This window comes from Sycon ciliatum, chromosome 1 (genome assembly GCF_964019385.1).
Source record: "Sycon ciliatum chromosome 1, ocSycCili1.1, whole genome shotgun sequence".
Taxonomy (NCBI): domain Eukaryota; kingdom Metazoa; phylum Porifera; class Calcarea; order Leucosolenida; family Sycettidae; genus Sycon; species Sycon ciliatum.
The window spans coordinates 44,048,870-44,070,333 of NC_088643.1; the positions used below are offsets into that span (position 1 = coordinate 44,048,870).

General features: G+C 48.3%; 2 protein-coding genes across 2 annotated transcripts in view; one reads left to right on the forward strand and one right to left on the reverse strand.

Moving 5' to 3' along the window:
- Nucleotides 1-21,464, forward strand: part of LOC135827718 (uncharacterized) — a 150,216-nt gene that overhangs the window by 116,815 nt on the left and 11,937 nt on the right. The gene's annotated exons all lie outside the window — the stretch shown is intronic.
- LOC135806726 (serine/arginine-rich splicing factor 4-like) lies at nucleotides 107-1,546 on the reverse strand (the record flags this gene model as incomplete). Its single annotated transcript, XM_065320951.1, is given in 6 exon segments — nucleotides 107-507; nucleotides 510-595; nucleotides 597-894; nucleotides 930-1,010; nucleotides 1,013-1,209; nucleotides 1,500-1,546. Coding segments are annotated over 6 exon segments (1,110 nt in total), but the record flags the coding sequence as incomplete, so codon positions are not given.

Consider the following 21,464-nt stretch of genomic DNA (forward strand, 5'->3'; position numbering starts at 1 on the left):
GAGGGAGAGGGAGAGGGAGAGGGAGAGCGAGAGCGAGAGCGAGAGCGAGAGCGAGAGCGAGAGCGAGAGCGAGAGCGAGAGCGAGAGCGAGAGCGAGAGCGAGAGGAGAGCGAGAGCGAGAGCGAGAGCGAGAGCGAGAGCGAGAGCGAGAGCGAGAGCGAGAGCGAGAGCGAGAGCGAGAGCGAGAGCGAGAGCGAGAGCGAGAGCGAGAGCGAGAGCGAGAGCGAGAGCGAGAGCGAGAGCGAGAGCGAGAGCGAGAGCGAGAGCGAGAGCGAGAGCGAGAGCGAGAGCGAGAGCGAGAGCGAGAGCGAGAGCGAGAGCGAGAGCGAGAGCGAGAGCGAGAGCGAGAGCGAGAGCGAGAGCGAGAGCGAGAGCGAGAGCGAGAGCGAGAGCGAGAGCGAGAGCGAGAGCGAGAGCGAGAGCGAGAGCGAGAGCGAGAGCGAGAGCGAGAGCGAGAGCGAGAGCGAGAGCGAGAGCGAGAGCGAGAGCGAGAGCGAGAGAGCGAGAGCGAGAGCGAGAGCGAGAGCGAGAGCGAGAGCGAGAGCGAGAGCGAGAGCGAGAGCGAGAGCGAGAGCGAGAGCGAGAGCGAGAGCGGAGAGCGAGAGCGAGAGCGAGAGCGAGAGCGAGAGCGAGAGCGAGAGCGAGAGCGAGAGCGAGAGCGAGAGCGGAGCGAGAGCGAGAGCGAGAGCGAGAGCGAGCGAGAGCGAGAGCGAGAGCGAGAGCGAGAGCGAGAGCGAGAGCGAGAGCGAGAGCGAGAGCGAGAGCGAGAGCGAGAGCGAGAGCGAGAGCGAGAGCGAGAGCGAGAGCGAGAGCGAGAGCGAGAGCGAGAGCGAGAGCGAGAGCGAGAGCGAGAGCGAGAGCGAGAGCGAGAGCGAGAGCGAGAGCGAGAGCGAGCGAGAGCGAGAGCGAGAGCGAGAGCGAGAGCGAGAGCGAGAGCGAGCGAGAGCGAGAGCGAGAGCGAGAGCGAGAGCGAGAGCGAGAGCGAGAGCGAGAGCGAGAGCGAGAGCGAAGCGAGGAGAGCGAGAGCGAGAGCGAGAGCGAGAGCGAGAGCGAGAGCGAGAGCGAGAGCGAGAGCGAGAGCGAGAGCGAGAGCGAGAGCGAGAGCGAGAGCGAGAGCGAGAGCGAGAGCGAGAGCGAGAGCGAGAGCGAGAGAGAGAGAAAGTTACATTTATGAAGACAGGTGAGTCTAACAAATGAGGACTGAGACCTCTACAACAGGGTTTTTACGCCTGAAAGCAGGTGCATGATTTAACAAGCAGGTTGTCAGTCTAGATTTTATGCGCAGATGGAGAAAAAGCGCAGAATTTTTGTAATGAGATGAAAAGCAGAAATAATAAGAAATAATAAGAAAAGATGAAATGAAAGCCTGCTCACAACCCCGCCCAGCCTTGCGAACTGGGTATGGTGGATTAAGAACCCGGTTCAACGCTCGAGCAAGCGCTCTCCACTCAAGGTGTTCACAGCAACTGATAGGAACTCATATGGGGAAATTAAGTCACCTGACTACAAATTCATGAGCCTGCCAGAGGAGCATTGCAAGACCCATTGTTGATTGGAAATGATGGTTGCAACAATAGGGCTTGAAAGTGCTACGTCACAGCATAGCAACAATTTCAAAAATTCAAAAACTGGATCCACTTGGATCCAGTTTTTGTGTGGATCCAAGCACATTTCAAGCGGTCTTACCCACTGCATGGTGATGTAGCCAGTGAAACTGACTGATTTGGCTACTGGGGGCGGGGTTACAACTGGTGGCGAAATAAAAATCACACCTGCATGCGACATGAGTGGGTTGCTATGCACCCACACACTTAGGCAATAGCAAAGTCACACCTTAGTGGATCCAAAAATAGAAATCTGATGCCAAATTACTACTCCCTGGCCGTTTTGACGTCATCACTTTCAAGCCCTATACTCAATAGCCAGTAGAAAGTCTATAAACAGTCCAGCAACTCCAAGATGCAACCAACAACCACACAGCAGCTCAGTTTATAGCGCTTTTAGTTCAGGCTGTCACCATCATTGCTCAGTCTGCAATAACCTTACAGTAGTACCGTAGTACCACCTGTATTTATTATAACAAATGCACAATGGTACATGCACATACTGGCAATCAAAACCATCCCAAGTCAGCATACGGGCACAAAAAAGCCACCTCTTGTAATCACAGGCTCAGTGACCCGCAAACACACACGTTTACTACTACGGAATCAACTCCTCTGCAACGCTGGAAAACACTGCACGGATTGCAATGCATGACTAATAATAATTTTATATTATATACTAGCAGCACCCTCGGCCAGCGTTGCCTGGCCGAATGTGGCATGCGGGTGCCGGGTGAAGCAAGTACATGAACAGCACACGTGCTCAGCACGTGGTGGTGGCCAGACCGCTGAAGTCCTGGTGCATGGTGAGGGAGGTTCTTCATCGTTGGAAGGAGAAGGAGGGACGTCTGTTACGCCTTCGGGAGGCTGGTCAGGGTTGTCCATCACCTGGTGGCGGATGAAGCGGCTCAAAAAATTCATAAACTTACGAACAAAAGTGCGATGCGCTCTTCACTGCAGATCAGATGCAGAGTGCAGTCAGTGCAGATCTTTTGTATCCTTTTGTTGCAGATGTTTAAATTTGCAGAGAACAGTTCACGTGGTCCGCAGCGCTTGTGCGGCTGCTAGTGCTACCTATGAGGTATGGCCTAGGCTAGGTGGCTACATGATTCGCACGCTTCGCGTGCTCAGTGCTTCTGCGCGCGGCTGCTACTACTGCTACTCGTACTGATCGTGTCTGCTATACCACCTACACTGTTCGCACGCTTCGCGTGCTCAGCACGTGGTGGTGGCTACACGATTCGCACGCTTCGCGTGCTCAGTGCTTCTGTGGCCATGGCTGCTTCCGCTAGCTACACGATTCGCACGCTTCGCGTGCTCAGTGCTTCTGCGGCCGCTAGCTAGTATATATAGTAGTAGTACTGTGCTACACTGTTCGCACGCTTCGCGTGCTCAGGGCAGCGTGACACAAAAACACACGTCACAGGTGCCTCTTCTTTATAAGGAGCGTGACACACACACAGACACACGTCACAGGTGCCTCTTCTTTATAAGTAAAGATTATCCATATAAAAACCACTCTGTGAGCGGTTCTGAAAAACCTTTACTGGTACTGCCCCGTCGTAAAAGTAAGAAATTAGAACTGGCCCATTGTCCCACCAAATGCGAACTGATCCACCTAAATCGCGAATGACGGGACCCGAACGCACCAGTAGCACGAGGTCGGGAGGGCACAGGACAGCAATTCTCATAGGGTAACACCACCTACCGCTAGTACAGACGGTCAGTACATGGCCTATAGTCCGGACCAACGTCCCCATCTGCATTCACAGGTAGGAACCTCGTGCTACTGGTGCGTTCGGGTCCCGTCATTCGCGATTTAGGTGGATCAGTTCGCATTTGGGGGGACAATGGGCCAGTTCTAATTTCTTACTTTTACGACGGGGCAGTACCAGTAAAGGTTTTTCAGAACCGCTCACAGAGTGGTTTTTATATGGATAATTTCAGTTCTTTTTCCGTTCCCTCCCCACCCCAGCCCCAAAGGTAAACATGATGACCACGCGCGCGATGTACTGTATGTAGCCATGAGATTGCAATAACACACTGATACATACCAGCCCTCCCCGCCTCGCTACCCCGCACACAGATACACAAACATGCGTATGCACACGGCACACACACGTGGCCACGCACATGCACACGACACAAACAGGAAACTAAGTTCTTCATATATAATGCCATGCAAAGCAGTGGCCACCGTACTTGAGGAAGTCAGTTGTGAAACAAAAATAATGCAACTACAGCATGTAGACAAGCTGACGGCCAAAGCACAACATAGCAAACATGACATTTGCCCAAGGATTGCAGTTTGCAGACCACGCCATGGAAGCAGCGAATACAGAATGTAATATCATACAAAGGACAAGCAAGGAAGTGGCCATCATACACCAGAAACTTGCAGAAAGTCACACATCCAACAGATAGAGAAGTGAACAGCAATCTGATACAGCCCACACAGGACAAAGCTGACCTGATACTCGTCCCAGGATCGCAAGTGGCAAATCCTTTTCAATGCATAACATGCAGGTTTACGTTAGACGCATGGACAACATCTGACCGTGTCGCCAGCATACAATGTCATCACATGTTGGCCCACAAGTTACACACATGTACAGTAGAAGCACAATGAAAGCAATGGAAAAGTACGATGCGGTTGCTGAAGCATCTTCACACTTCAAATTCAGACTTCAATGTGGTCGTCACGGGATGATATACCTGCAAGATACAAGTGATGAAGAAAGAAAGCAGAAGGTCGTGAGGTAGGCTATGAGTAGCCCTTTCCCAAAGATGCCATAGTTTTTCGCAACTTATGCAGAATTGTCATAATCGAGCATTTCCCAAACTGAGAAGTGCAATGAAATCCACTTGCATGCACAGGAGCAATTTTGCAATATTATGATGCGCAATTCGACACGATCTGCGATGCTGCGTGCGATGTGCCCTGCTGTCATGATGGTGACAGTCACCGCGGTATGTTTTGTCAACGTCGCCCGTGCACTCTTCTGTCAAGTCCAAAGTGCTCACATACTTGGCAATGTCTTTGCTGTGATTAGCTTTTATCCTAGTTATGTCACGGGTAACTTTAATGAAGTACCCACAGGCCGTGTCGATCCGCACATCGTCCACTCTCTCATGCACTTGGCCTGCTTTGTCTGTGTATCCATTTCATGTGCGATCCACAAAATCGACTAGACAGTGGGTGCAATACGCTGTCTATCTGAAGACGTTCTTCTGGCGACATCTCGCCATGTACTTGGCCTGCTTTGTCTGTGTATCCATTTTCATGTGCGATCAACAAAATCTCAATGCACTACAGACTAGACAGTGGGTGCAATACGCTCTCTATCTGAAGACGTGAACCATTAAAGGGGAAGTTAAAGGGGAAGTTAAGGCAAAAATTAAAATTTCACCAGTTGTAGTCTTCGGGGTGCTGAGTCGAATGGTCGTGGTCCGAGGAAGCTGAGACGCTCCCTTCCTACTTGAATCCCAATCGAACTCGCGCACTTCCACCGAAACTGGGTGACTGCGCCCTACGAGATGGGGATTTGTATGCAAAATGTCACTAAAAGCGCCATTTCGTTCTTATAAAAGCACGGATGACCGCGATTGGCCCATATGTTGTAGTCTTTTGGACGCTGAGTCGACTGGTTTTGGTCCGAAAAGGCTGCGATGCAGCGTTCCGCCTTTATTCCCAATCGAACATGGTTGAACAAGCGGTCACGTGCTCCTGCGTACGCCAGTCACCTGGTCACCGTGCCTGCAGGGTACAACTTACTAGCCTGTTTGACCTTTTTTGGGTGCAGTCCTGTCACTCGAGTTGAACTCGAGTTGAACCTTGGTGTGAAAGTTGTCACCTGCTGGCGTGGTGACCAGGTGATTTGGGCACCCAGGAGCACGTGACCACTTGTTCAACCATGTTCGATTGGGAATAAAGGAGGAACGCTGCATTGCAGCCTTTTCGGACCAAAACCAGTCGACTCAGCGTCCAAAAGACTACAACATATGGGCCAATCGCGGTCATCCGTGCTTTTATAAGAACGAAATGGCGCTTTTAGTGACATTTTGCATACAAATCCCCATCTCGTAGGGCGCAGTCACCCAGTTTCGGTGGAAGTGCGCGAGTTCGATTGGGATTCAAGTAGGAAGGGAGCGTCTCAGCTTCCTCGGACCAAGACCATTCGAGTCAGCACCCCGAAGACTACAACTGGTGAAATTTTAATTTTTGCCTTAACTTCCCCTTTAATTTTTTTGGAAAAGTTATACGTACACCTGAAACGTAATGAAGTACAGGAATAGAGAGAGTGACTACAATACGCTCTCGACCTGATATAGTGATAACGTGTTAGAAGGTAACAGGTCTACAGTCCCACCGTACCCTTCCGACACGACTGTAGACCATTAATTTTTTTTGACCTGATAACGTGTTAGTAGAAGGTAACTGGCAACATATCAATGGGTTGCCTTACCGTGGTCTAGAGGAGACGTCTTCGCAGCAATATTTTCCCTCCTGCGCATTCAGTCGCCGACGCGACAGCGTTTACTGGGCCGTTCCAGTTGCGGAAGACATTCGATTCATCGGGCCAATTCAGCAACAGGGCTGTGGACACACAGGGGGCAGAGGAGAGACATTGTTAGTGGACAAGAAATATGCAGTGGCAAGTGGCGAGTGCCGCATGGATGTCAAGTTGTCATTCACAATTCAGCTATTACTTACGGTCCAGCTAGTCCTGCCATTGCTCGCTCGTCCTGGTTCCTCCTCGTTCGTCTTCCTGCACGTCTGCACTTCTCCTTCCCCACCGTTGGCTTTGCGGTATGGGGGTGCCGGAAGGAATTCCCACCATGTATCCATGTACATGAAGTCCCACCATGTCTCCACGGCCACGTCAGCAGTTTGTATAGTACCGGAAGGAGTTCCCACGATGTCTCCAAAGGCCTAGAGCGGACGTCTTTGCAGCAATTCTTTTCGCCCTGCGCATTCAGTCCGCCGACGATGTCTCCAAAGGCCTAGAGGGGACGTCTTTGCAGCAATTCTTTTCGCCCTGCACATTCACTCCGCCGACACGACAGCGTTTACGGGGCCGTTCCAGGTGCAAAAGGTCCACGTCAGCAGTTCTCAACTATTTCGCGTACGGGATAGTCGCCGCGACAGCGTTTAAGGGGTCGTTCCAGGTGCAAAAGGTATCCATCAATGGCACTTTGCAGTATGGGGTACGGAAAAGGGGCCTCCTCGTTCGACTTCGTCGACTTCTGTAGTTCTCCTTCCCGTCAGGGGTACCGAAAGGGGCCTCCTCGCAGTTGTCCTTGCCGTCAGGTCCACGTCATGCAGTTCTCAACTATTTCGCGTACGGGATAGTCGTCTTTGTCGTACGCGACATCGGCGTTTACCGAGTGGCATTGGCACAAAGCAGACCGTTGACGGGGTCACGTGTCGAAAAAGTATCAACAACGTGTCGACAACGTGTCGACCACGTGTATAGCGGTACACTCAGCGGTACACTAATTCTCGTGCCATTCTCGTGTCACAAAACTGGAACATCGAGTACCAGTATGGAAAGGCTTCAGACAGGAAGCCTTTCCAATGTAGGACTCAGTGAGCAGTCACGTCTCGATGACCGATCACGATCCCCGTGACCAATCAAACAGTCACAAATCCCCGAAGACCAGTCATAAAGTCACACACCAGTTTGAATCCCGATGACCAGTCACAAACAGCCGCGACTTTCTCTGTGAACGGTCACAGGGTCAACGTCAAAATATTACGACTCAACTGTAGGCATTCACGCGATCAGCATACTTTTTTCCTTCACAGACACAGGTTTCCGAAGTGAGCAAGAAAGATTTCGATCAACTCTAGATCTCCGCGTAGTTTTCTTGTAGCTCGAGTCTGGTGTGTGTGGGCTCCTCTCCAAAACGAAGGGTGGTCGAAAATCTTGCAGGCTTCAGCTAGAATCTCTTTTGAGAGGACGTTCTGGCTAGTAGATTGTGCTATTCAAAAACAAACTTCGTCGTTCAGAAAAGCTATTTCGGAATATTTTCAGTCAAGTAATTTTTGCATACCGATCTTGCTAGAACGGAGACTGATTTCAACTGATCCAGCATACAAGCAGCACTCGCTTTGTGTTTTTGAAGAGGATGGGTGACAAGATTACGGAGTCAGAAGTGGACATCGTCGACGATGCAGAGACGAAAATATAATGAAGATGGAAAAGAAAATATGTTCATCTCCAAGAAGGTACTGGGTACACCAAGCACCTTCGTGTGTGTAGCTCTGTCTTTCTTTTGGAAGACTCAACAGAAAAACAATGTCCAGCTTGTTGAAACTGAAACTGCCTCTCAGTTGAAGTCGTTCAGGGAAGACATCTATTCAAGACATCATTGATCTATTCTCAAGAACCGTCGTAAGAAATTAAATCAAGTCATGTTAGCGATAAGAATGGCGAACTAGACCAGAGAAGTGTGAGTGTCTTGTTTTGACTGCAGGAAACTGTATTTCAATATTGTGGCTCAACGAGTTACGTAGTGCTTACGCAGTTTACTGCTTCGAACACATCTTCATTCCTACTCCCAAAACAACTCTGTAAAATGTATTGATGTAACATTATGGTACATGGTCTTTCTCGTTGTGCTGCTATAACGTGTATTATAAGTACATGCATACGAGTACTGTGTACCGTTTACTGTCTCCGTGTCAGTGTTTTTGGGCGATCCTCCACACCTTCATTTGTCAATTACGTACTATTTTCCTTCTACTTATTAATTTTATAGAAATATTCACTCACTACAACTTCTTGTGATTGCTGATGCGAATGTACCCTGCGATGCCTGCTTGTTAGTGAGAGTGCACCAGACATGTATCGATATGTATGTCTGACGAGATGTTCTTGAACTGGCACATCAGTATCACCAAGAGTACGGTTCTTCCGTCTACGCATCTCTTCTTGGCTTGTGGATTGTTTGAAAAGAGATAAAACAATGATACAGAAATACTTGTGTCCAAGTGTCGTCATGAAAACAAGTTCTACCTCCGTAACTTTGTCTGCAAGGTCACGTGAATCTAGCTGGTAGTCCCGCTGCCAATTTGTGTGTGTGTGAGTGTGTGTATGTGTGTGTGTGTGTGTGTGAGAGTAAGTGTGCGCGCGCAAGTGTGAGTGTGTGTGTTTTGTGTGCATGCGTGTGAAAGAGAGTGCGTGTGTGTGTGTGAGAGAGAGAATGTGTGTGTGTGTGTGTGGATGTGTGTGTGTGTGTACGCGCGTGTGCAGATGTGTGTGTGTTTGCGTGTACGCGCGTGTATGTGAGAAAAGGGACAGAGTGTGTGTATGTGTGTACTGGTGTGGGCATGTGTGGATTTGGCTCTTAAGTCCCCACCTCTATTCTATATCATTCACGCTGGAACTGCTGCTGCATAGCTCCAAGTCTGAAGACTTGGCAACTTCACGCCTGCACCTGACTCTTGCGCTATGATACACGTCGCCTATGATACCCCTCAGAATTTCCCACCTTACTCCCCCTTATGTTGAGGCTGCCCGTTTTGGAGCCATCAGTTGCCTGACGATCGTAGTAATACGTGAAACTCCGAGTTGTGACAAAGCTTCCAATCTCTCTTGTAATACAGAAATACCTACATTCTGCCTGTGACTACTCACAGAGAAAAAGTGGACCTAACTGTACATTCCGCATATAACTGTTCGCTTGGAATTATAGTGGTCACAACTGAATTCTGTGACCGCTCAAAGGGAATTATAGTTTCCACACCAAATCCTGCAGTACGAAGCACCCTGCGAGCAGTCACGAACTGTGTGCTTTACACATGTACATGTACATCAGTGTGTGGTGATTTGTGACTGGTCATGGGGCATTGTGACTGGTAAACTAATTTGTGACTGGTCATGGGGAGTTTGTGACTGTTTGACTGGTCACGGGGACCGTGATTGGTCATGGGGCCTTGACTGGTCACTGAGTCCTACATATATCCCCTGGTGCCAAAGCATAATATGAGGATTTTATGAGCATAATGCGAGAATCCATGAAAGCATAATTCCATGATTTCGCGAGCATAATCCGCCGGAGCCTACAGACATTCATAAAAAGATGGGCCCTGGCTCTGGCGAGCTCCCGTATTTGGCGATTTTTCGTGATTTCATCGTACACAGTGCAGTGCTGCAAAATTTGAAATTTGAAAAAGGGTCCAAAAAGGGTACCTGAACTGGGGTTCGAACCGCTCAATGCACTGTTGCAGACGGGGTCAAACGGCCTGGATTTTTACGGGTTTTCCCAATTCAATGCTTTGGGGGCAAAACCTGGCCGAAATCCTATTCTTGTTATGGCTTGCTTTTTGGACAAAAAAACTTCAGAAACATTATTGGAAGAGGATTCCATACGGGATTGCGGAAAAAAATTCTAAAAAAACTCAAAGTTTGACCCATTTATGGCCAAAAGCTAGAAGTCCATCTTTTTCTGAATGGACTGTAGTTCCGACTACTTTTCCGAACGAAAAATGCGAAAGTTCGCAATCCAGTTCGCTAACTGAAAAATGTTTGCGAACGCGAACGCGAATTTCGTCTTGCTAATCCTCCGTATTGAGCATTTGTGCTCGTTTGGATTTGCGAATTCAAATAAAGTATACATGCATACATACATTTGTTTAGTGCGCTCATGATCATGTTGTTCTTCATGAAATCAGCTCTGCAAACGTTCCCGTTACGACCTTGCAACTACTTTCTGATCGTGGATGGACGGCTTGTTCGTGGCCTGTTTGCCTAGGGTCGTGAGAAGCGCCGCAGATCTTTGCTCAAACTACAAAGATTACGCGACGGCGTGCACAACTCTTCGCTCACCTGCCGTTTCGTTCACTGCGCAGTGGAACGAACTCCTTTCCTTAGGGCCTTCCAAATCCATGGTCAGGTGTGGGTAGAGCCGAGTGTGAGCTGGTTATTGTGGAGTGTCGTCTTGGCAGACTAGTACTCTTCATCAATTTCTTCCCGGGCATTAGTGACCCGAAGCGCTTGTAGGCTTGCGATATTATTGGGCAGTTCGTCCCTCACTTCACCTTAGCCACAGCTCAGTACCAAGGGTAAGTCACGGAGAACTACCGTTGTAATGTTCGATGTCCATCTCCCGAACTACAGAAAAGATCAAGGCCTCCCAAGCTTCTCCATATGCCATCTTCTAGCTACTTGTGGGAAATTTTGTTTGCCGACAGAGCAAGAAAACGGCAGCTCCATCATGCTGCAGCCTGCACGTAGCTCAGAGACTACGTGACGCCAGCACAGAACTAGTGACTGCATGCAGGCTCTGCGCTGAGCATGAGCTGAGCTGCACTAGTCATGGTCCAAATTTACTCTGCCCACATCGATATTTTGCCGCACAATTTTGCTGCAAGATTTTCGATATTCTGCTCGGCATTTCCTTTCTCTAGCTCTGTCGATATTTTGCTTTCATTTTGCTCGAGCTAAAATGAGTTTTAAGGAAAAATCTACAATCACTGTCGCTGATGACTACGGAATTTTTGATTGGGCTCCTGCTGCTGCTCAACTTTCTACAAAAATGTAGCCACGAGTCTGTTTTGTCCTACTTTTATGCTCGTTTTCAACCTTGGTGACTGATTGTGTTGGGAAACTCCCTAAGAAGCCTTGGATTTTCCGAAAAGCCCACCAAAACTCGATATTTTGCTCGAAACTTGCCGGCAACTAACTAACTTGCGCATCCGATATTTTGCTAGCAAATAATTATTATTTGGGCTATGACTACTCGTACTCTGCACGCGAAAGGATCACGTGAACTTGAGTGCCCCAATCAAAATGGCGCTGATGTCCACAGGATAGTACAGTATCAGTACTGTGAGCCCTACAATGCTACATCATTACATGTAGGCTCAGGCTAAACGGTTAGTTATATGCGCGGAACTGCGGTAGAGGAGACGGCTCGATACCGGAACGTTTTGACAGCCAAATTTGTATAGACCCAAAACGATCATCAACGTTGATTTTTCACTCGAAATATGTTTGTGGAAGGAAACTGGCATGTTGAAGTTTGCTCTGGGGCCAGAGTCAATCGAACTGAGCCACTCCTTTGTGTTGACCCATTGCCTCCAAGTTGCCCAATTTTTCGCTTCAAAAAAGTTCAAATCAGAGGTGGCTCCAAACCGGACACGTTTTAGAGTGCCCGTCAAATTCACTCTGGGTCTGAAATTAGGTAATTGCTATCGCTCCACGACGGCCAGTACAGAGTAACAATAAGCCTTGTGTGTGCTTCCATTAGTTTTGATTGGTATGCGGTGCTTTATTGTCGAGAGGCGAGCCGCTGTTTACCTGCGACAAGAAGTTGATTTTTCGAAAGTCGTAAAACTCAAGTCGCAGTGCGAAGCAACACGTCAAAAACTCACCTGCTTGATATGGCGCTTCTGGTCATCGCAGAGCCATGAAATTTTGGCTCGGAGTATAACACATCGTAGTCTCACTGTGACATATGTTTTCTAATCAAAATACCAAGAGAGAAAGTGAATATTGAGTCCGTTCCGGTTTGCAACCTATTTCCTATTTGAAACCGTCGCCTCTACCCAGCTGCCAGGTGCGGCAAACAGCACGGACAGAGCGCTAACTCTGCATCGATCTGGCCCACGAGCGTTTTCTGCGACTGTACTAGCGCGCTAGCGCTCGTGAAGGTATATACTACACAAACGCGCTGGCCAGAATGCTTTGACTTTGATGGCTTTCATTTTCTGTTTTTTGAAAAGTAGCGCACTCAGACCAGCTCGCTCACTCGTTTCCTCTTCCATTTTTTAGGGCAATTGTTTGAAAGACGAAGCTCCTTCAGGTCTCCTTGGGTTCGCAACCCTTACCCTCTTAGAAAAAATCATAGTTGCTAGACTACGACACTTCAGACCTGGTACTAACTGTTATTAGAGCCGCTAATGGACGACGAGCTATTTTCCGCTATCCGGAGCTCAAGCATTTGAGCCGCAAAATGGACGAGACTCCTGGGGAAAAGGATGCAGAGAATGAGGAGAAAACACTCGTATGGAGCAGGGAGTAGGTATTGTATTACTTCCTGGTATGGAGCACTGAGAAGCGGTAAGTCCTAGGGCAATTCTTAGCCAGTAATTACTTTCTCGCCATAATTATGTTCTCGTTTTTCGTGTCTTCTATCAGTCCTAATATTCCCTCCTGAATCCTCCTGCCAGACAGTATACTGCATGTGATAGTCTAATGCTAGTACACTAGCAGTACGACTACACTGTAGGCGAGAGTCCATAAGCCAGAATGTGCAGCTCTGCATAAAAAATTCATGACAATTTTCCTTTGCCTAAGGCCAAGTAAGGGCTGGGTTCCACTGCCGCTCCGCCGCACATCATCCGCGGCATGAAACGTCATCATTGCGAGCTGGTGCAGCGAGGCCGCGGCTCATCACCAGCTTTTGCTTTGCTGCTTGATCAAAAAATGCAAGCCGCGGTCGCGGCTTGCATTGTTTCCCGCTCTTAATTGTTTTATACGGGGGATTTTCAATTTCAAATTTTATTTCGTTGCACAGGCCAGAACACGATGATTTTTTGGGATTGCGCGCGCGCGCAGGCCGCAGGCAGGCAAAATGTCATCAAAAAACGTCGAGCACGATCGCGGTACCGCGAATGGCGAGTGTCACTGGAACCGCGCCGCTCTGCTTCATGCAGCCAAGTACCGTGGAGCAGCGGAGCTGCGAAGCCGCAGTGGAACCCCGCCCTACCCAAACTTCAATAGCAATTTGAAAATGTAATATTAACCCTTTACCATCCGACCAAAATTCCCCAGCAGACCCAAAAGCAATAATTTTCACCTTATTCTGAGAATATCTTCGGTTCTAATCAACCAATTTTCACAAACTTGGGCATTCTGGAAAGCTCTCCACGCGCTGCGTCCATTGAGCTCAAACAGGACACTACCAAGATCACATATCCAGCGCCAGGGAGCTTCAAATACACCCCATCGCTTGATATACGAGGAAATTCTCTCCTCGCCAGCCATTTCTCGCTCCTTCATCGTAAACTATCCAAATTTTTTGCTTGAGTTTCTTTTCATGCTGCCCACGCACTCAAAGCATGCAAAAGTGACTTGGCATGTCAGGAGAGGGGAAATTCCCCGCTCAAGGTCAGTCACTCGGAAAGAAATTCGACTTTTGCCGTGGCCGAAATGTCGAGCGGAATATCTTTGGAATGCGACATCGCAGCTCTTCACCGAATGATGCAATGGAAAGCTGAGCTCTTCGGCTTCTTCCTAGATACTTAGTTATTTAAATTCCGACAAGAATCGATCGAGTTACGAATGTTTTAGTGCATGCATGTCCATCGATCTCTAGAGATCGATTCAAGTACGCAGTAAAGGTTAAAGGGGAACTACACCCAAAAATCAAAACTTCATGGTCCGTAGAGTTTTGGACGCTGAGTCGAATGGTGAAGGTCCCACTTCGATCCGACCAAGAGTTCTTGAGATATATCAGTTTGCAATTGTCCTTTTCGGGTCCGTGCCGTGGCGTCACAAACCCGTGACGTCATTGAGACTTGGTGATCCTTTGGCCAGATCCAGAAACACTGGGATTTCGCATCTTCTTTCTGTTTGTCCATGGAAGAAGAGGGTATTTGTGTCATCATGGCTTCTGGCTGTGTTGTTGGCTACTATAATCTTACTGGTAACCCCCCCTGGGATGAACCTGCACCAATTTCTGAAGGATTGTGCTTGGCACAGGCTGAGCAGTGCACCATAGCAGCTATCAAGCGACGTAATTATTTGCTTGACAATTTAGGGACTACAATGTAAATCCTTCGCGTGTGTTCCAGCCATTTGGCAGAGGAGGATTTTCAGGAGGAATATTATGCACTCATCCGATGCGGACGCTGGTGGATGAAACTGTGGTGCGTCCTTTTTCGCACGCCACACTGTGAAGTGTCAGTCGAAAAGCGGAGGTGAGTGCAATATTTCAAAAACACTAGCTACTGTATGTAGTAACTAAGTTCTTTCTTTTCCAAAGCATTTGTAGAATTGTTTTGGACTACATCACTACGAAATGTGAAGCTTTCCGAAACCGGCCTGATGAGGGGGACGGCAGTAGATCTCCTGTTTCCCTAGGCTATACTGCGTGCGATCGATGAACCTGTCTGCGATTGCTGTTCTTGATTTTACAGGAAGAAGATCAAGAGCGGCTGTACCATCGGTCGCAGTGACTCACTGTTGAGCTACGACCACTGCCACCGCCCCAAGGTTATAGGAAGGACTGTTTGCAGCGCCAGCGCCTCTAGCTGGCATGTTTTTTTCCTGTATGAACACACAGTATGTACTGCTGATAAGCTACATCACGCAATGACCCGCAGTTCAAGGAGAGAAGATAGTCCACATACCGGCAACGGTGTACACCTATTCGGGAATTCGTTGGGTTTTCTCAGTATGGATGCAGATGAGAGCCAGACATTATTATTATTGTGTGTATGCGTGCAAGCGTGTGAGTGTGTGTGTGCGCGCGCACGCGCGCGCGTGAGTGTGTGCGTGCGCGCGCCCGTGCGTGAGTGTGCGCGCACGTGAGTGTGTTTGCGCGCACGCGCGTGAGAGACAGACATTATTATTATTGTGTGTGTGGGTGCACGCGCGTGAGTGTGTGTGCGCGCGCATGCGCGTCAGTGTGTGTGTGTGTGCGCGCATGCGCGTCAGTGTGTGTGTGTGTGCGCGCACATGCGTGTGCTTTTGTGTAATGTAATATAACATTCCAAAGATATTCACGTCATCTATTCTGTAATACTCATAAAAAGGACACACTTCAGGCTCATTACAAACATCTTGAAAGTTTTTGTCTTCACAAGTATACTTTCAAGCCTTCTCGTCAGGTGAAATACAGGCAAGGGAAAAGGAACAGGAACAGTGGATTTAATACAGTAAGAAGGTGGTGAAACAGCGCAAAAAAAGAAAGAAGATAGCTAAAGTAAACAGCGAAAATTGCAATAATGACACAAAGGTGCAAATGAGAGAACTCAATAAGCGTGACATGTAGTGCGACAACAAGAGACAACCACTGGACATACATGTAACTAACGAGGTTTTGACGACCTACCTAACAGCCTAAGTGTGAATTTGATTTGTTTCTGCTTGCAAAGGTTGGGTTTCTTTGTGTGTATGTATACAGCTTCCAAAACATTCAGCAATCTAGCACTGCGTACACGTGACACAATCGAAAAACAATCATCTGAATACACAGCACGACAATCAGGATGCTCAAACAAATGACTGGCAATGGACGACTCATACTTATCAGAACTAACATCTGAACAATCAGCATGTGCAGTGGACACATCCGATTTCACATGGCTAGTCGAGTGGACCCTAGCCGTTGCCTCTGTCTGTGCTTTAGTCGCTGCCATCGCCGCCGTTGCCGATCTTGTCATTCTTCTGGTTGATGCGGTTCCTGTCACTGCCACGCCAGTAGGTGTCTTGTCCGGTTGTTTTTCTGGTGGTCTAGTTAATTGTGAGGTGACGTTGCTTGGTGTTGATGCCGCTGCGTTGGACCATCTTGTACCAGGATGATTCTTTGCTGGACGTCCCCTCCGTGGTCGAGTGGATCGTGCGTGTTGTGGAATAAGGTGTAGCGGTGCGTGTTGTCGGATGCGTGCGTCCAGATGTTGAAGAGTCCTACCTACATATCGGCTCTCACATTGCCGACACTCGAAGTGATAAATCAACTTGGATAATTGGCCTGAGTTTTCTCGCATTTGCACCTTTGTGTCATTATTGCAATTTTCGCTGTTTACTTTAGCTATCTTCTTTCTTTTTTTTTGCGCTGTTTTACCACCTTCTTACTGTATTAAATCCACTGTTCCTGTTCCTTTTCCTTTGCCTGTATTTCACCTGACGAGAAGGCTTGAAAGTATACTTGTGAAGACAAAAACTTTCAAGATGTTTGTAATGAGCCTGAAGTGTGTCATTTTTATGAGTATTATCGCATTTTTGTCTCAGGGGAAACTGTTCATCTATTCTGTGTTCTCCTTTATGTTATTCTCTCCCCCTTGCGGGAGGGACATGGAATGACAAGTAGTAGATGCATTGCCGTTAGTGATCCTGAGGGATGTGTGGGTATGCAACCAAGTGCATGAGTGTGCGCATGTGTGCGTGCATGAGCATGTGCACAGGCACTTGTATGCTTATGCACTCGTGTGCGCACGCGCTTGTGAAATTGCGTGTCTGCGTGCGTGATCATGTGTGACTACTATACTATGTGCCCACCAAGGTGAGCACATGTGCGTGCGTGTGTGTGGGGCGCAGGCGGATATGTGCACACATTTTAGAATGATAATCAAGGACAGAGCTGTTCCGGTAACGCAGTCATGAGACACCACAGTAGGGCAAAACGCACTCAATATGCTACTGTGCTGCTGCTGCTGCTGCTGCTACAGTGCACAGCGTAATTGTTGGTACACAGCTACGTGAAATACAAGAAAACGTCTCAGCATTCTGTAAAGACTAAGTGATAATGCAAAAGGTGAGAATGTATTTCGCCACAATACGAATTGAGGTGCAGTCCACTTATGTGAGATAAAGCACAAGTGAACCCATACACATTGCACGGCTTGCACAGAGATAATGCTAGCCATGTTACGCAGCAAACTCCATGTACAGGAGTACGAGTGAGAAGACCATTGATCTGAGTACTGTACGAATACAAAATTTCACACAATTTACGATATGAAGAGAACGATTCGATTTGTGAGCATTACGTAGGACTATACTGTGAAAACACTTACGGATTGTCAGGGTTGTCTGAGCTGCTTTGGCTGCCGCTTCATTTCGAAATAGCCCAGCCACCCGGTTGCCAGATGTTGCTGATGGAGAGCGACTTCTCCAATTGCAGTAATTTCTGCTTCATCCACATTTACAGCCCGAATGGAAGCCACCGCTTGCGCTGCCATATCCTTTCCTGAAAATTTCGGCTCATGCCCGAAGCCAAACATTTTCAGCTCAGGCTCTGAGCTTTCAAGCTCGTCTGATACGTCGGAATCGCTCATGGTGAGGACGTCTTTGTCAGAACTATTCCTTTCACATACCAAAATACCTGTACTTCTGAGCTTGGCCCAGGCAAGCGAGTCTCAATGACGTAGAAGGGCGTGTTGGGGGTGTGTCGCGTCCGCATGACGTCATGGCGCGTCCCCCGAAAGTACAATTTAAACCGAAGATATCTCAGGAACGCTTGGTCGGATCGAAGTGGGACCTTCACCATTCGACTCAGCGTCCAAAACTCTACGGACCATGAAGTTTTGATTTTTGGGTGTAGTTCCCCTTTAACTGGTTTTGAGGGAAAGAGAGTAATGTTTGACAATTTTTCATAAAAACTTGGCAGCATTGTTCTTCTGTAGGGTGCCGCTGGCAACTCCATCGATGAACTCCATCAATGAGCGCAGGGATAAAGTTTAGAAACCCTTCGAGCGAGAACGTGTTTTCCAAAAAGAAGAACAAATATGCGCGTAACTTTCCCTCTAGTATCGCCCCATCAAAGCCACTCGCTGACTACTTACCAGTAAAATGGGGTTGGACGGTTGTCAGATTAGCGGACATGTTTCAGCCAACACAACCATAAGCAGTTGTCAACTCTCAAGACTAGAAGAGCTTGCGAAGAAAGTGAGAAACCTTGGCTATGAAAGCACATGAAGCGTCAGAACGAATTCGTGCAAACTTGGACCTAGATTACCAGTGTCTGCTCCAGAGCCGGGTCAGCGGCCCTGTTGGTGAGTACTTTGACCTTTTGGAAAAGAACACTGGGTTACCTACGACCCGGTTGGGAGCCCTGTCGAGTACTTTATTTTTTATACTTCGAGGGTTATACCGCCACTGATAAGTCAGAGATATGACAGGCTGCAGACGCGTGCAGATGCGTGCGGCCAGAGTGCCCAGTGCGAGTACGTTCATACATGTACATGTACAATCATGTACATCAGGCAGTGGAACGTAATTTTACGACTCCCTGACGTATAGTAGCCGCACTTGAACGTACCTGGCTCTGGCCCAGTGTTGCAGGAGTTGTGCCAGGTAGACGTGTACCCGGTTGGTGTGAAATCTTAGAGCAGGTACTGAATACCCTACTATATCTGTGTACATGGGTATACAGAGTCAGTGTTGTTGCGTCCCACTCAGCACCCTACTGGTTCATTTCGGCATCAGCACTCTGCGTATGCAGAGTTGAGTAGAGTTCAAGTTTGGACCACAAGTACACTGTAGCAGCTAGTAGCAAACCTAACCTGTGCCGTGATGCACGGTACGTGTGTGCATCTACTTCATCCCTGAGTAACACACCTGGTATATTGTGCACAATAGGGCACAGTAAATAATCAGCATGCATCGCAGTTTTCTGCAACATATTCCCGAAGTCACTTTACACCTCAGAAGAAATGCGTCGCTAACTGGAATTCAATACCGGTTTAGTTACTCCCTGGGTCATTATGAATCATAGAAAACCCGTCATACGATAGGTTCAAGCTAAAGTACCGTATCACCATGGTAATTACCTGGAAATTCGGTGTGTTTTCTGCCTTTTGTTAAACAAGCAGCAATGTGCAACAGAAATTACCATGGTGATACAGTAGATGACCGTGTGAAGCGGTGTGAGATGCAGCAAAGGTGAGCCTGTTACAGTGAGTCTTTGCCCTAAACAATAAACTTTGCCGTTGGATGATTCTCCTTGGGCTGCACACTCTGGTTAATGTACTCTTGGTGGCAGCATTTCTGGTGCCAGAGATGATATTTTTTCCAGAAAAATAAGCATTAGAAAAATGGAGTGGGAGTAATCTGAATGATTCTGTTAGCAGAGCTGCAATGCTTGGGATCTGAGTTTATTCCCGTAGCTATGCAAAAGACGCTATTAGTACTTTAGTAGCGTCTGGCGCTAGCCAGGATCGAGGTCACACCGCTTTAATTCGGTGTGTGTCACGGTGCCTGGTAGGGTGTTTCACGTGGCACGCCATGGTTGGTGTGGTATCCCGTATGTTTCCCGTACCGTAATTCGAATATGTGGTGCGCACCGTAGCATAGATGCATCTGGATCGCTGTACGGTTAAAGATGTCGGGGCAAACATGGGGACAACATGCAATGTGAACATGCACGTCAGTTTCGTTTTAAGAAAGGGGGTTAGCGGAGTAAGAAAAGAGTTGCAAAGAACGATGATGTATCTCTGGTGAGGACCTGATCGTGCAGTGTGTATTGGCTCTAGTACCCCGGTACTATCGAGCACTATTCGCGATTGACGGGATCACCCCTACTGACATATTGGAAGCTCTCTCTCTCTCTCTCTCTCTCTCTCTCTCTTTCTCTCTCGATAGAGCACTCTCTCCCATACGTCGCAACTATGGACCCACCGAGAAAGACGGATTTAGGGTATTCGCTCGGCAACATACCCATAGCCTCAGCAAGCGCATACCGAAAGTGCCTAGTGGAGAAGGTCGAGAGCGTCATCCGCCGCATGCGCTGGAAGGCCCATTTCTTCCTGAATGGCAAGGACAAGGCGCAAGGCACCGAGACCTTTGGCTTCCCCACCCAGAAGTCACCGCCGCAAGTGCCACAGATGAAGACATTCGAAGAGGACTTGTTGAGCTTAGTGGCAGAGATCAAGTTTCGCCGGGTAAAGGACACACTGGAGGAGGACATAAAGACGCTAATGAACACGGACGACATCATTGTGAATGCGGATAAAACCAAGAACTTATACTCCGTCAGTAAGCCTCAGTATGAAACTCCTGAGAGACAACGTCACAGCCACATACAAGCAAGCACCGGACAACAGTTACACCGAAATCAACACCGAAGCAAAGCAGCTAGCAGAGAAGCTAAACATCAGCGACCACGTAGACATTATGGCAAAATCAGAGGCTTTCATCACTCTTAAAGATCACAAAGACCGATTCAAGAACGACCTGCCCTGCCGACTCATCAACCCGGCAAAATCGGAACTGGGTATCATCAGCAAAGCAATCTTGGACCGCATGGTGAGCGCTGTACGTGTGGCAACTGAAATCAACCTCTGGAGAAGCACCGGATCTGTCATCGACTGGCTCAAAGGAATAGACGACAAGAGCAGACACACATTTGTTTGTTTCGATGTTGTCCAGTATTATCCGTCAATCGGCGAAACGCTCCTCAAAAAAGCCCTCGACTTTGCAGCAACGTACACTGTCATCACAGATGAAGAAAGAAACATTGTCATGCACGCAAGAAAGTCCGTGATATTCAAGGACGGCCAAGCATGGATCAAGAAGGGCAACGGATCCATGTTTGATGTCACGATGGGATCGTTTGATGGTGCGGAGGTATGCGAACTGGTCGGAGCCTACCTGCTGAACCAGCTCGCAGGGCACATCCCCGAAGGACAAATCGGCCTCTATCGTGATGACGGCTTAGCCATCATAAAAAACGCATCCGGTGGTACTGCAGAGCGAGTTCGGAAGAAACTGGCGGCAGTCTTCACGACAAACGGACTCCGTGTCACCATCGACTCCAACCTTAAGGTGGTAGATTTCCTTGACGTCACGTTTAACCTAACCAGGGGAGGGTACCTACCACATCGGAAGCCAGGCGACACACCAAGATACATCCATACCCACTCAAACCACCCACCGAATATACTAAAACAGCTTCCGGCGGCTATCAGCAGACGTGTCTCTACCAACTCCTCAGACATCGACGCATTCAACCAGGCAGCCCCCATGTACAATGCAGCACTCTCAGCCAGTGGATATACAGAAAAAGTCCAGTACACTGAACCAACGGAGCAAAACAGAGAAGAAAGGAAAAAAACGAAACAGAAAACGAAAGATCATATGGTTCAACCCCCCCTTTCAGCCGAAACGTGAAAACGAACGTCGCCGC